General features: G+C 42.8%; 4 protein-coding genes across 4 annotated transcripts; 3 read left to right on the plus strand and 1 right to left on the minus strand.

Annotated features, from left to right (window-relative positions):
* The first annotated feature begins 77 nt into the window (after nucleotides 1-77).
* BCR41DRAFT_352831 (hypothetical protein) lies at nucleotides 78-3604 on the plus strand. Its single transcript, XM_022024021.1, has 12 exons — nucleotides 78-259; nucleotides 410-441; nucleotides 528-612; nucleotides 788-1072; nucleotides 1166-1283; nucleotides 1370-1707; nucleotides 1809-2048; nucleotides 2144-2233; nucleotides 2325-2567; nucleotides 2691-2822; nucleotides 2903-3098; nucleotides 3197-3604. Exons 1-12 carry the CDS (start codon nucleotides 114-116, stop codon nucleotides 3410-3412), a joined length of 2121 nt encoding a protein of 706 aa, XP_021881557.1. The 5' UTR covers nucleotides 78-113; the 3' UTR covers nucleotides 3413-3604.
* Nucleotides 3605-3646: 42 nt separating this feature from the next.
* Nucleotides 3647-7109, minus strand: BCR41DRAFT_305325 (PLC-like phosphodiesterase; the record flags this gene model as incomplete). Its single annotated transcript, XM_022020786.1, has 7 exons — nucleotides 3647-4360; nucleotides 4474-4613; nucleotides 4740-5075; nucleotides 5194-5498; nucleotides 5595-5649; nucleotides 5781-6614; nucleotides 6734-7109. 7 exons carry the CDS (start codon nucleotides 7107-7109, stop codon nucleotides 3647-3649), a joined length of 2760 nt encoding a protein of 919 aa, XP_021881558.1.
* Nucleotides 7110-9018: 1909 nt separating this feature from the next.
* BCR41DRAFT_352836 (hypothetical protein) lies at nucleotides 9019-10739 on the plus strand. The gene is made up of 4 exons (XM_022024022.1): nucleotides 9019-9294; nucleotides 9443-9624; nucleotides 9747-9961; nucleotides 10146-10739. Exons 1-4 carry the CDS (start codon nucleotides 9042-9044, stop codon nucleotides 10681-10683), a joined length of 1188 nt encoding a protein of 395 aa, XP_021881559.1. The 5' UTR covers nucleotides 9019-9041; the 3' UTR covers nucleotides 10684-10739.
* Nucleotides 10740-10827: 88 nt separating this feature from the next.
* BCR41DRAFT_51927 (hypothetical protein) lies at nucleotides 10828-14192 on the plus strand. Its single transcript, XM_022030889.1, has 3 exons — nucleotides 10828-11351; nucleotides 11464-13893; nucleotides 14008-14192. The coding sequence occupies exons 1-3, from the start codon at nucleotides 11027-11029 to the stop codon at nucleotides 14070-14072; spliced, it is 2820 nt and encodes a 939-aa protein (XP_021881560.1). The 5' UTR covers nucleotides 10828-11026; the 3' UTR covers nucleotides 14073-14192.
* Nucleotides 14193-14197: the final 5 nt, after the last annotated feature.

Raw genomic sequence — 14197 nt, forward strand, 5'->3', positions numbered from 1 at the left:
ACGTATTGAATTATTACACACCTTTCTGACGTAATAAATAATAATTAGGTTTATAACAAAAAAAAATTTCTCTGATGCAACTCTTTGTTGACATTTTAATTCCACTTAACGCCATGGGTCATCTCATTACAGTTGCAACATGCTCGCTCAACCAGTGGGCTCTGGACTTCAAAGGAAACGTTGCTAGGATACTTGAAAGTATCCGGGTAGCAAAGGAGCGTGGCGCCACACTACGTATCGGCCCAGAGCTGGAGATCACGTAAGATATAAAGAAGAGTTAAGAAGTCGCGAAAAAAAAAAAAAAAAAAAAAAAAAAAAGGTGTAGGAAGAGAATGGAATTTGATCTCTTTGATCGAAATTAGGAGACTTAACTCTGTATCTTCTCTATCGATCGACATGGCGAAAATAGTGGGTACGGGTGTGCAGATCACTTCTTAGAAGGTAGGAATACAGGGATCAGATCGTGTATAAAAGCTGACAAGTAGTATGATCGGACGAAAGCTCACTAATTGCTTGGTATTTTCTAGGGGACACATATTTGCATTCATGGGAAGCCCTTGGTCAGATCTTGAGCTCTAAAGAAGCGAAAGAGATACTCTTGGATATCGGCATGTAAGGGTCGCGAACTCATCATTTCAAGCAAAAAAAAAAAAAAAAAAAAAAAAAAAAAAAAAAATCAATAGCAACATTCACATGAGAAGCAAGAAGTTGGACTATACATTAATTAGTAATCTGAACTTTTTTTTTTTTTTTTTTTTTTTTTTTTTTGTATTATATTCCGTATCAGGCCAGTTATTCATAAGAATGTAAAGTACAATTGCAGGATTCTCATCTTTAACTGTAAAATTCTGCTGATCAGACCCAAGATGTTTATGGCAAACGATGGAAACTACCGAGAGTTACGCTGGTTTACACCTTGGGCCAAACGCCACATCACTGAAGAGCACTATCTGCCTCGAATGATCCAAAAGATTACTGGCCAAGTCACCGTTCCAATGGGTGATGCTGTCATCGCAACGTACGATTCGTGTATTGGCGTAGAAGTGTGCGAGGAGATGTTCACCCCTAATAGGTATAATTTTTGATTGAAAAGTATAAGGTTGGAATGCACATTGCTTTTTTACAACACAGATAGGCTGACTCCAAAATCCTCGGATTTTAATAGCCCTCATATTGGACTCTCTCTGGATGGAGTCGAGATCATCATCAATAGTAGTAGCAGTCATCATGAGCTGCGTAAGCTACGTAGACGCATCGATCTTATTAGAGAAGCTACTTTAAAGGTATAGAAAATGACAGTGTACACATGAACATGCGATCACTGGCGCCGTTAAATTTATTGATTACTAAAATGCCTTTTATTCATTAGTGTGGAGGGATTTACCTGTATTCTAACCAACGGGGATGTGATGGTGACCGTATCTATTATGACGGATGTGCTATGATCATCGTCAATGGAGAAGTAGTTGCTCAAGGAACTCAGTTCTCAATTGGAGATGTAGAAGTCGTTACAGCTACAATTGATCTAGAGGATGTGCGCACCTTCAGATCCAGCTCTAGTAGGGGGATCCAAGCCTCCACCACCCCTAGCTTTAAGAGAATCGGAGCTAATATGGCATTATCCGACGGGCATCTTGAGGGTAACCCTGCCATTCAACCAACCACTGTTAAAACTATCTTTTATCACACTCCCGAAGAAGAGATTAGGTAAGTGATATGGCATAAAATTTACATGCAGAATATCGTTTGAGCCTTATTTTCCCTTAGACTAACAGCTTTTATTAATATATTACCTTCTTCTGTAATAGCTTGGGCCCTGCCTGTTGGTTATGGGATTATCTTCGCCGTTCCAAGGCCAGTGGGTTTTTCCTTCCGCTTAGTGGAGGCATCGACAGCTGTGCGACAGCTACTATTGTTGCATCCATGTGTCGCCTTGTTGTCAAGTCGTGCGCCAAAGGAGATCAACAAACGATTGCGGACGCAAGGCAGGTGACTGGGGAAAGTGCTGAGCACGGTTACATCCCCAAAGATCCTCAGGAGTTTGCAAGGTAAATATAAACGATTGAACTAGTGATTTCATCCTACCTTTTGAAAACTTTAACTTATCTCATTTTATTTATTTATTTATTTTTCCCTTTTTTAGTCGTATCTTCCATACTTGCTATATGGGAACGAAGAACTCATCCGATGAGACCAGAAAAAGAGCTAAACAGCTGGCTGAAACCATTGGGAGGTAATCATTCCCTGACTTTACTACTTTTCGATAAATGAATAATAATAATTTGAGACGAACTAAAAACGGATTATACTCTTTTGCCAAACAGCTACCATATAGATCTTAACATGGACACTGTCGTCACAGCGCTTCAGGTTCTCTTTACTCTAGTGACAGGCAAAACTCCTGCTTTCCGTGCACACGGTGGATCAAATGTCGAGAATCTAGCCCTGCAGAACATCCAGGCAAGAATCCGCATGGTCCTCGCCTATCTATTGGCACAGCTGTTACCGTGGGTTCGTGGTCGCAATGGATCCTTACTTGTACTTGGAAGTGCAAATGTGGATGAATGGTACAGTGAAACTGAAGAAAATCAGAGCAGAAAAGGACGAAAAAACGTCATAAAGATTAAGACAAGTTTTCTGCTCACTGCTGCTAACCAAATATTTATGGTATCTGTGGGTTTGGCTCCTAGCTTACGAGGTTACTTCACCAAATACGATTGCTCTAGTGCAGACATCAATCCCGTCGGTGGTATTGGCAAATCAGACTTGCGTCGGTTTATTGCCTATGCTGAACTGGCTTTCGAGATGCCCATTCTTGCAGAGTAAAAATTTCTTAAGTTGATGCAAAACCAATGTTCTATTTACAGCATCTCAACTCACATAGATTTTTTTTTTTCCTCAGTTTCTTGGCTGCAACCCCTACTGCAGAGCTAGAACCAATTACAGAGACTTATGCCCAGGAGGATGAAGCTGACATGGGTATGACTTATGATGAATTAACGGAATTTGGTCGTCTGCGCAAGGTGGACAAATGTGGACCATACAGTATGTTTACGAAGTTGGTGCATCTTTGGAACGATAAGATGGAAGTTGCCGAGGTATTACTTCTAGTGGCGGCCTTAATTTAACCTTCCTTGTTGGTATTTTATCTGATACTGAATTTACTAAATCTGGCCCTTTTTCTTCATCGAATCAGGTTGCAGCCAAAGTCAAGCGCTTTTTCTTCTACTATTCAATCAACCGCCATAAAATGACAACATTGACCCCAGCATACCATGCAGAGTCTTATAGCCCAGATGATAACCGATTCGATCTACGACCATTCCTATATAACACTTCATGGTCATGGCAATTTGATACGATTGACAAGACAGTTCGGGCGTTTGAACGAGAAAACAATTTAAAAAAGTAACAAATGGAATCATTCCATAATGTCTAGATGTTTAGAATGATTCATGCCTATTGAGTCTCAATAATAGATGTGATATCTATATCAGAGGTAAACCCACTCTTTTATGCTGTCTCGAGTTGGTTACGGATGGGTATGATGAAACAATAGCAAGTATAGAAAACTGCTACAATAAAACAATAAAACAAAAAGCTATAACTCTAAGTTGGTGTAAAGAATAAAACGCATACGAGCGTTTTACTTTGGCGGTGGTGTAGGAGGTAGCGGTGGAAGTTCTGTCAGCTGTGGAGAGTGAGCAGAAGAAGGAGAAACGGAGTGCTGTGGCAAAAGGGGTAATGGGCGCTGAGAAACGGATTCCAACGTTTCCTTCCCAGCTGTGGTATTTATCATGGGAGTCGAGTTACGACCGTCAGATGTCAGTTCTTCTTCATGACTTGATTCTGTCGACGATCTGGGCTCATTTGATCCAATCGAATTGCACTTCCTCCCAGTGATCTTTGATGGGAGTGAAGACAAATTTGATGCAACTGCTGATGCTGTAGCTGCAGCAACGTGAGCCAGATAGCCGCTCACGCCGATAGGCTCGATAGATACTTTGATGAACAATGTGCTATACAAATAAGGATCCCCTGAAGGGTCATGAAGCTGGATATGGCGGTAACCTTCTTGCAGGCAGTCCAATGAGATGCAATAAGACGCAATCAAATCAGAAAATTTGATGTCTTCATCTTGAACCACAAAGCGAAAGAATACAAGCTCATGATGCTCGTAATCGACACGGAACTTGAAGGTTTCTTGCCATACAGGATTGAAGCCATTATCACTCACATGACGTGTCTTGTACTTGACAGTTGGTTGCCCAGGGACTAATAGCTCTACCTCGCACAGAGGATCAATCACATCACCTGACTGTGCTTCATTAGGTCTTGGTAGTTGCTGAGCGGAGATCACCTAGATATTGCACAATGTATATCAGAAAAGACTGTTGCTACGAGATCAAATAGGGTGAACAACGCTCGCAGGAAAATACAAGGATTAAAGTTTACCTCCAGTGTAATTTCAACTGGATGTGACTTGACAAAGGTTGGGGCTTTATCGTGATTACAAATCTCTCCTGGACCAAGACGTAGTGGTGACGGCTTCAAAACATAACCGCAATGTCCATTCATAGTAAACATGGCGCTATTCATCTGCATTCCTCGGTCTTATAATAATATATGCGCAAACACAGTATATCCATACAAAAAAAAAAGAAAGAAGGAAAAAAAAATTAGATTGAAAAACCATAGAGTATATAATTTCTGAATATCTAACTTGATTAATAACTTACCATGGTTCTGATAATTCAATGCCACAACTTGAGCACCAGCAGCCCAGTGATGATGAGGGTCATAGTTTGTAGAATTGATCCTGAAGCCTGCTGGATAAACACGTGTCAAATGGGTCTTATTCATGTTGATATATTCCTGCAGTGACTGTTTGCAATGGCGCAAAGAGACCCGTTCTGAAAAGGATATGATCTTGAAAGGTGAACATCCTTCGTGTGTAAAGCCAGGGAAATGACGAGATTGACAATAAATCGAGATTTCGCTCAGTGCCTTAGCGATTCGGACCTTTTTCGTCTTTGTCTTTTTTTGCTTCACACCATCAGAGTCGCTCTCACTCTCTATTAAGAATATTACACAAATGAACTCAAATTAGACCTGGTATCTTTAAATGAGTTATATTCAACGCTACTTTTAAAAAAAAAAAAAAAAAAAAAAAAAAAAAAAAAACAAACAAACCTCGGTCAGACTCAGATTCTGTGTCAGTAGAGTATTCTTGGGTGATCGCATCTGGGGGCAGGACTTTGCTCTTTACAAGAATCTTAAATTTGAGCTCATCAGGACTCGGAAGGTTGACACCATTTGAATCTAGAGGTGCAACCACCAGCCAGCTTCCTAACTTAGTCTTCATGATGTTCGCCATTATATCTTGCTGTTCTAGATCGCAGTGGAGCTCAAGCGATAGAATTAGCGGATAAGGTGAATTGACGAAAGCATATGTTGAGATAGCTTCAATGACATCTCGAAATAGAATTTTTGAAGTGCTAATTTCAGCAACAAAATATAAATATTCTTGTGAGCCAACTTTCATAAAATCAGCAGAAAATACAAAATATGAGCCATTAGCCTTGTAAACATACAGTGTGCGGCCATGATAAATAACAGGCTGACCATCTGAACCATCCCAACAGTCCACTATTTATAAAAAAAATATAAAATATAAAATATAAAATAAAAAAAAATTAGTAGAATCGCTTAGATTCAGCAAGTAAACCGCTGCTTTATCTCGCTCCCTTTTTTTACTCATCCCTCTCAATATTCCTTACATTCGACACAACGACATCCGCTCTGTAAAGCCCTAATATAGCCTTCGATAGATGAAACTCCAGTTAATTGATGACCTAGTAAATATGTGTTATGAGAACTGCTGATATAATAACTCGATAGGGTCTGAGACATGTCTTGATGGACCTGAGCATGCTTGGGTGCAATGACAGGGTTGTCAGCTGAGACCAAAAAACTCGACAGTGAATCGACCGTGAACTTCTCAAGCGTCTTGTCAACGTGCTTTCCATAAATTTCTTTGATCTCATCTTCATTTAAATGGGATTTTTGGGTGTTGATAATGAAGTTGGTGAACTCATCGAGTGCCATTGAATCACTCTTGGTAATCGAGTTGAACAATGCACTGATCTCTCTGCGTTCTTTCAAGAGCTTTACAAAATGTGTGAAATCTGCAAAGTCCAGGTAGCCTTTCTTCTTTTCGTCCGCCTGATCAAAACGTACGCGAATTTCTTTTCTCGAAAAGTTAACATTTAGGCGGTGACACAGGCGAACGATCTCCTCATATCCCAGCTTCGAATCTACATTTTTATCTGCGTCCATCCAGTGTTCTTTCAGCCACTGGTTAGTCTTTCGCTGTAACTGTGGAAGACCCTCTGTGACCTCGCGCTTGACTGACCACATCCGCTCGACGGCCATAATCCAGTCTTCGTATGTGTCCTTTGTGGGTGCAACTAAATGCAAAGCCTTATACTTCCCCATGGCAGAATAGATAATGGTCAGCCAGCGCTCCTCGTGTTCTGGTTGGACTCGCAATTGCTCGCGATACATTCGGGCCGCCTTTCCTTTTCGAAGCTCTTTAATTTGCTCTACATTGACTATTTGATGAACAAACAAAAATGATACATAGATCGATGGTGAGAGATCCGACAATGAATAATAATAAAAATACACACTTCCTTATTTGATCTCGTTAGGCAATGACAAGAATACTTACTACGCCCAAATTTCCTCGAATCCCACAAAATCCTGCCTTGCTCAATATCCAGCTTGAACAGACGTGAGTGTTGCTTCTTGGCTGAAATTTTGAGCATTTTGGTTCCAGTAGTAGCGAGCTGTCTAACAGTAGCTAACGTGGAGGCAGAGTCACTTGAGGTAACTTTGGTAACCTCCTCCCTCTTTGGCTCGTGAGTATGCGGAAGCGATGGCTTTTGGCTAGAGGTAGAAATAGAAACACAACTCGAGTTTCCATGACTACCATTAGCAGCAGCTGCTGCAAGAGAATCTACAGATGTACTGCTATCTGCAGTGACTTCAGAGGCAACCTTGCGATGAAGAGATTGCGAGTTGGATTGTGGTTCAATATAGTTCATATTTGAAACAGAGGTTGTGGTAGTGGCGCTTGCCACACTTGATCGTGAGAATTGACGATCCAAAGAAGGACGCCCTATTGATGCAGTGTTGATCGGTGGTGTGGTCGCCATGTTAGTCTGTAGATCCTTAAATGATGCATCAGAACCCGTGGACGTCCGACGATGAGTCCTGAGGAAGTGTTCTTGTGAACGATTTGCAGCAGATGATGCACCGCCTCTAGGCCATTGGACCACCGATGAGTCCTGGTTCATCGAACTTAGAGAAGAAGGTTGACCTGCTTGATCAGGCGAGCCCTTGTGAAGACTAGTAGGGCGGGGTATTCTGGCCGATGCTGACTTTGCGATTGTTACCGGCAAAGTTGAAGAGAAGATGATGATATCTTCATCTCGCCCTTGGTGAGTGCTCTCATTTGAGATTTTAGACTCCTGAAAGCTTGAAGTGCGCCGAATAAAGAGTGATTTTGGGGTCGAAGCTAGAGCCAATTCGGCACTATCCGCTGTATTCGAGCCTTGACTTGGCTCGGGCACTTTATTAAGCTCTTCAGGTTGCACAAACGTTGGAAGATAAGCGCCATCCTTTGGAGGCGGAAGTGGCAAAACCTCTGAAGATGGAGGCGATGACTGTTTATAGATCGAATTGCGGAAGCGGGCAGGAAGAGTGTTACGATAGGAGTTTTTTGATTTAAGGCCTGCTTCCTTCTTACCCAAAGAGCTGGCAGGCCGAAGCTGAGGCGAGGACTGAGAGTTTGGAGAATCCTCGCCCCAGTTAGAGATAGCCCGTTTAATCTTGTTAAACATTCCGAGGCAAGACGGATGCTGATAGCTGTTACAATGGATTTCTTTCTATATACAGGGCTGAATTGTTTGGTAAAACCAAAAGAATAAGAGACTAAGATCTAAATGAAAGGAACAGATAACAGAAAGAGAATTGAGTAAAGTGCTGTTGCAGTGGAAAATGATGCAATCAACATTTCCAGTGCTAGGATGTGGATGCATTTGTTGTAGTGTTAGTTTTAAGATGTGTGAAATGTCCCTACCTGTGTGCTGTGCTCTGCCTGTGCGCGCGTGTTCTGTATTCTGTGTTTTGTGTTCTGTGTTCTGTGTTCTGTGTATTCCGTGTGTTCTGTACTCTGTCAAGGTCTGTGGATGTGGATGAAAAAGCTTATGTGGACGCGTCCTTTTTTTAATTCTTAGAACTACGGCAATAAAGCAAGGAGGTCGTTAGAATGAAAGTGAAAGCAGTCGAGCTGCAAGCAAGGAGGATGAAAACAAAGTAAATGAATGGGAAGAAAGGAAAAACAATGGGCAAATGGAATAAAGAAAGGAGACAAAAAAAGCTCACAAAAGGCGCACCGGCTGGTCAATAGCAAGCCGTAGATCCACAAGTCAGAACTCCAAAACTTTTTGTTTCCCTCATTTTTCATTTTTCACCTACAGTATTTGGGCACGATTCCAACAGCATGCTGGATTGATTGACATTCATGTATCCATAACATTCAAAACCTTCAGCAATAACAACAAAAACAACCCTGGGTCATCAAATAACAAATGAATATATTACTACGGCTCTATTGCTACATTTGCCATCTAAAGATATCTCAACCTCGCAGAGCAATTTTTTTTCATAACAATGCGCCTAGACCAAGATAAAACAAAGTAAAGTCATCAACGAGCTCTTGTTGCCTCTTGATTCTATGTCTTATGTGACTTTTCTCTCTTTTTCCTGCCATGTCTTTTTGTGTCAATGATGCGAGAAATGAGAGGTTTAAGGTGAGGACGGAAAAATGAGATAAATCTATTAATATTGTACAAGGTAAACACAGCCTCCGAATGGTTTAAGTCACGTGGGAGGTGGCGCATTGTTTTGTAGTTCAGCATAAAAAAAAAAACTCCCACTTCTCATTTGCTACAGTCCTCTCACACTATCACATAATGTCCAATCAGATTGCTGAGACCCCTGTCGCTGAGGTCGCAGCACCAGCTCCGACGCCCGTTTCCGAAACTGTCGCTCCAGAGACTGAGACTACAGACGGCTCCAAAATTAATGAGAATGCAAGCGATGCCACTGACTTGAGGAGCAATGAGAAGGCCAAGATTCTTAAGCAAGTCGAGTTTTATTTCAGTGACTCAAATCTTCCTCAGGACAAATTTATGACCGAGCTCGTCCGGAAAGCTAAGGATGGCTGTATGTACCCTTTGACTTGCTCTAGCAGCGTAGGGCATTTATGGTCATACTTCTAAATCCAGTCTTTTTTTGTACGAAGGATTAGAGTTGGATGCTTATTTATTGTATAACTCCAACGTCTTTCTCATTTTCTGTATATTGGTATTAGACATCCCTATCTCGCGCATTGCGTCCTTTAAGAGGATGCGTGACTTCAAGGACATGGCATTGATTGTAGAGGCACTTCGTGAGTCAAAGGAATTGTTAGAGGTCAGCGAAGATGGCGAAAAGGTTCGTCGCAAGGCATCCTTCGTTCCATCCAAGGACCATTTCCAGAGAAGCATTTATGCTGTAGGTTTTTTTATTTTTTATTTTTTTATTAGAGAATCACATATGTAAGGACGTATATGGTTATGGACCGCACTCGGTATTATAGTTAACTTCTAGCACTTCAATTTCTGAAAACCCTTTAGAAAGGATTTGGTGAAGAAACTCCTTCCCTTCAATTGGAATTGGAGGAGTACTTTGCATCCCTAGGTGATGTAAAGCAGGTGCGCATGAGACGCAATGCTGAAACCAATGTCTTCAAGGGGTCCGTTTTCGTTGAATATGCCACATTGGATGAGGCTAACAAGGTCGCTTCAACCAAATTGGAATACAATGGAAAGGAGTTGCTCGTCATGACAAAGTAAGCTTGATGGCTTTTTATTAGGCTTATGTAGCCATGTAGTCGTGATTTTCATTCTAGTGCAGAACTCTTTCTTTCAGAGCAGTGTGTCAAATGCCTCGACTTTTCTCAGTCCAGCATACTGTTAGCAAAAAACTCTAGTGATGTATAACTAACTAAATGTAATTATGGTATCATGTGATAGGGCTGCTTATTGCGAAATGAAAGCAAAGGAACTTGGACTAGATCCCAGCGAGATCAGGACCCGCTCTCAAAACAAAGGATTCTCTGACAGCAAGAAGAGGCCAAGGGAAGAAGAGAAACCAGAAACAATTGATGATGTCAAAAACAAAGTCATCAAGTTGTCTGGTCTCACTGCTGGTGAAAATGCTGGCCTCAAGGAGATTAAAGACAGTCTCAAGGAACATTTCCGTTTTGGATACGTACATTGGCCTAGAGATTCTAATGTGGTAGAAGTCCAGATCAAGAGTGAAGATTTGGATGCTGCAAAAGTTGTTGCTGACTTGCAGAGTAAGAACTTTGAGTTCAACGGAATCAAGCCTGAGATTACGGCTGCCACAGAGGAGGAAGCACAGAAGTTTTTAGATGAGAAGAAAGCCTGGGAAGCTAACATGGCCTCACGCGACAACTCCCGCCGTGGAGGCCGCGGTGGCCGTGGTGGTCGTGGAGGGCGTGGGGGTCGCGGCCATGACCGTAAGAAAATCCGTACTCGCGACGATTAGGATAGATGCATTTTGTATTGTATTGTTACATTTTCAAATGAAGGTCAATTGTACGCTGTGGCTGTGCCTCACTTTGTCAAATACAGAAATACAGGGGTGCACATTTTTGGTAATTGTTTTGCCACCAATTCAAGTATAAACAAAGATTTTTTTTTTTTTTTCAATGGTCAACGAAAGGCGACGCTTCTGCACCTGTCCGTTCCCGTCAACTGAACGACTGTTTGTCATCGTCATCACTCTATTCCAATCAATCTGACTGTATTTCATCTTTGAAATACCAAATTGCCCCAAATAATCATTTATTATTGCCTTTAACATCGACACATTCATTGCAGTTTCCATCATGACGTCGCCGCCAAAAAGAAAGAGTGCATCTAAGAGTCCACCCATTCTCCCTGCAGAGTTTCTTACTCCTGGACCATCAGGCATGCCTGCTCCTCCTGTACCTTCGCCTCATCCAGGCACTACTCGTAAGGCTTCTAGCAACAGCGATATAGGCATTCTCAAGCCATCGGGCCAGGTCTCACAAAATGATGACAGACTTTCGCACCTGCCTACCCTTCAACATGGACAGAATAGTGGTAGTGAAAGCAGTGGAAGCGCACAACAAAGTCACTCTATTACAGAGACGCCTTATTTAGATGATTCACCAGTAGAATATACTGCAGGTAAGCTGAACTCAATTCAATACCGATGTATTTTTTTCATCATGTCGCACCCACGTTTTACATTGATAGATACCTATAGCTTATTAAATACTCACTAAATTTAATACTACAGGGCATCAGCTCAGTCAAAAGTCATCTACCAGCGGCTCGGTACGAGGCGAGACAAGGCCTGCGCGATACACTCAATATCACCATGAGGCTGAGTCCCAGTCGATGGACCTGCTTTCCGTTCAAGAGGGCAGCGCATCTGGCCACGATAATACACAAGAAATGAGCTTTGTTCATTCTGAGGTTTCCCATATCTTCAATGCGTCGGACGAATCAGGAAGTAGCAAGGCAAACAATAGTTTTGGTACAAACACCAGTGGTTCAAGCAACAGTCGCACGTCAGACTCACAAGCTTCTGACATCAGTTTCACGAATGCAGAAACGTCCACTCCTCGACGTACACCCATTCCTGCCGTCCCCTCTCAAAAATCGACAGTCTCGGACTCGGATCAAAACCCTTCATCTTCATCATCTCAGCTCTCCCCTACGAGGATTATTTCGGCCTCGGTTCAGCATCGACATCGACAAGTATCCGTAGCATTAATCGAAACTCAAAGTCAAGACCAAGGCCCGAGCTCTGTCAGACCAATCTCTACAATCCCAGAAGATGATGTCTTAAAGATCTCTGATGACAACACGCAGCAGGGCTTAGGTGATGATGCCTTAAAGATCCCTGATGACAGCACGCAGCTGGGCTTTGGTGATGACATTTCATCAGAGGAAGTGGAAGCGGCCTTCGTTGAAGTGCAAGGTGATACAAACGCAACTCAAGATTTTTGCAACCCAGAATCGGTTTCTGTTAAATTGGAAGGCGATACTCAAGACCTGGCTTCGCAAGATATCCTTAGTGCAAAGGAACCGCCGCCACCGCCTGCTAAGCACAAAAAGCGTGGCGACAGAAGGACTAAAGGATCCCATGTAAATACGTCGCTGGACTCGACTGAACAAAATTACGAATTCTTGAGCAGTGATGATGACGAGGCTAGCCGATCGACATTGGATAACCGACTTGACCTTAATATGTCACAGTCGATAGCCCAAAGTGATCACTCTGTACAGTCGCGGTCACTGTCATCACGATCTCAACGCGTTTCAGTTACGACAACCTCTACTACAGTATCGGTTTCTTCAACGACGAACCAAAAAGAGAAAAGCGCAGATGTTAATACTAATATTACCCCTCAAAATAACTCTGCCGAACATTCTGTGGAATCTGTACTGGAGACACAGGAAATACCGGAGTCTGCTAGCCAACAGGTGCAGAGGTCTTTTAATGTCCGTCCCTCAAAGTCACCACGTTCTCGACCGACAACTAAGCTGCCTTCTCCACGCCGAAGTCGCTCTGATCGATCCACACCTTCCGAAACGACTGACGCACAGGCGCTGCCTTCCTCGCAATCTAGTGATACGTCACAATCGTCGCAGGATCCAATCCTTTCACGCCTGAGATCAGCTGCATCCCAAGAGACCGGAGTCGAGCCCGTCTTCTCTGCCGTACCAAAACGCCGAAGAATCAGATCCGTTGAGGCAAATGCTGTTCAAGTGACTACATCTGTAGGCGATGAGGAATTCTGGAGCTCAGATCCCTATGATTCATCGAGCAAAGATCGTAATCAGCGGTCGCGCTCCCCATCTCAGGAGATCTTTTCTCTCCCCCATGGAGAGGAAGAAGAGAAGGGGCAGGAGGAGGAGGAGGACTTATTTCCTCTAGGGTCCCGGCATGGGCATAGTTCCCAATCAGAAGATGAAGGACCTTCTAGCCCTGGGAAAAAAGGGAGCCCAAGAGGATCCAGATCATCTCGCAAGCTCCCCACAACTAGAACAATCCAAACGCGTGATCTTCGTCGGAGAAGTGCCTCTCAAGCGTCTGGATCCACTACCACGCCGACCATGCGACGACTTCGCTCCTCAGCTACTGAGGTTTTGCGCGCATATAAGGCCAACGCGGCAGTTTGGGCTCTTTGGCAAAAATCTAGATCTAAATCCTATTATGCGGGCAGAGTAATCCAAAAGAAATCTGAGAACAAGCATATCGTTCGTTTTATAGATAATTACGAGCAGGAGTGCAAAAGTTCAGATATGAGGCCTCTCATGCTCAAGCTTGGTGTTAATGTGACTGTCAACATTAAAGAAAGCAAGGAATATCCCGCTACAGTTGAAGGTTTTCAGATAAATCCAGAGGAAATCGAAGAGGCGCGTGTTGATGTCCGATATGGCGACGATCTCGAAGCCACTGTTCGGCTACATCAAATCAGTATGACGCAGAGCCAGCTTGAAGATGCAGATAATATGATAGAATGGGATGAAGAAAGTGTTGGGCTTTCAAGCGAGACCGAACCCTCGACTTCATCGTCGACTCCACCTGGTACTCCGCGTAAAGGCAAGAGCATAGCACAACTGGGAAGGGATGATGCAGGACCATCTACCCCAAGCCGCCGTGGCAAGAAAGCAACCCCACAAGCTGGACCACAGACCCCAAGTCGTAGAACACAAGGCATGCTGCGATATTAGCTTTGGATTCCTCGTATTGCTCTAAGATCTGAATACTAATTGAGCATCCTTCTTTTTTTTTTTTTTTTTACTGATTCGCTGCCTTGCGCTGTTATAGATCTGTTCAAGGGTTTTTATTTTGTTCTGTCAGTGAGTTTCGGTCAGAAACGAGCTGCGGGTTAGATTACTGATTACATTGTTTTTAACTATAAGGATAAACAACAGCATGGGGCACACAACTTATCTATGTTATCAATCTATCTTTCGAACATTACTTCAATTAGAGAAAGAGCTTACAAAGAAAATTA

This window comes from Lobosporangium transversale, assembly GCF_002105155.1.
Source record: "Lobosporangium transversale strain NRRL 3116 chromosome Unknown BCR41scaffold_17, whole genome shotgun sequence".
In the NCBI taxonomy this organism is placed as follows: domain Eukaryota; kingdom Fungi; phylum Mortierellomycota; class Mortierellomycetes; order Mortierellales; family Mortierellaceae; genus Lobosporangium; species Lobosporangium transversale.

Excerpts from the sequence above, each read along its gene's own strand:
- BCR41DRAFT_352831 (XM_022024021.1), top strand. The coding sequence starts at position 114 with ATGGGTCATCTCATTACAGTTGCAACATGCTCGCTCAACCAGTGGGCT. Across the intron at positions 1,284-1,369 it reads TTAGAGAAGCTACTTTAAAG|TGTGGAGGGATTTACCTGTA; the intron begins GTATAGAAAATG and ends TTTATTCATTAG. Across the intron at positions 2,049-2,143 it reads GATCCTCAGGAGTTTGCAAG|TCGTATCTTCCATACTTGCT; the intron begins GTAAATATAAAC and ends TCCCTTTTTTAG.
- BCR41DRAFT_352836 (XM_022024022.1), top strand. The coding sequence starts at position 9,042 with ATGTCCAATCAGATTGCTGAGACCCCTGTCGCTGAGGTCGCAGCACCA. Across the intron at positions 9,625-9,746 it reads TCCAGAGAAGCATTTATGCT|AAAGGATTTGGTGAAGAAAC; the intron begins GTAGGTTTTTTT and ends AAAACCCTTTAG. Across the intron at positions 9,962-10,145 it reads GAGTTGCTCGTCATGACAAA|GGCTGCTTATTGCGAAATGA; the intron begins GTAAGCTTGATG and ends ATCATGTGATAG.
- BCR41DRAFT_51927 (XM_022030889.1), top strand. The coding sequence starts at position 11,027 with ATGACGTCGCCGCCAAAAAGAAAGAGTGCATCTAAGAGTCCACCCATT. Across the intron at positions 11,352-11,463 it reads ACCAGTAGAATATACTGCAG|GGCATCAGCTCAGTCAAAAG; the intron begins GTAAGCTGAACT and ends TTAATACTACAG. Across the intron at positions 13,894-14,007 it reads CCCAAGTCGTAGAACACAAG|ATCTGTTCAAGGGTTTTTAT; the intron begins GCATGCTGCGAT and ends GCGCTGTTATAG.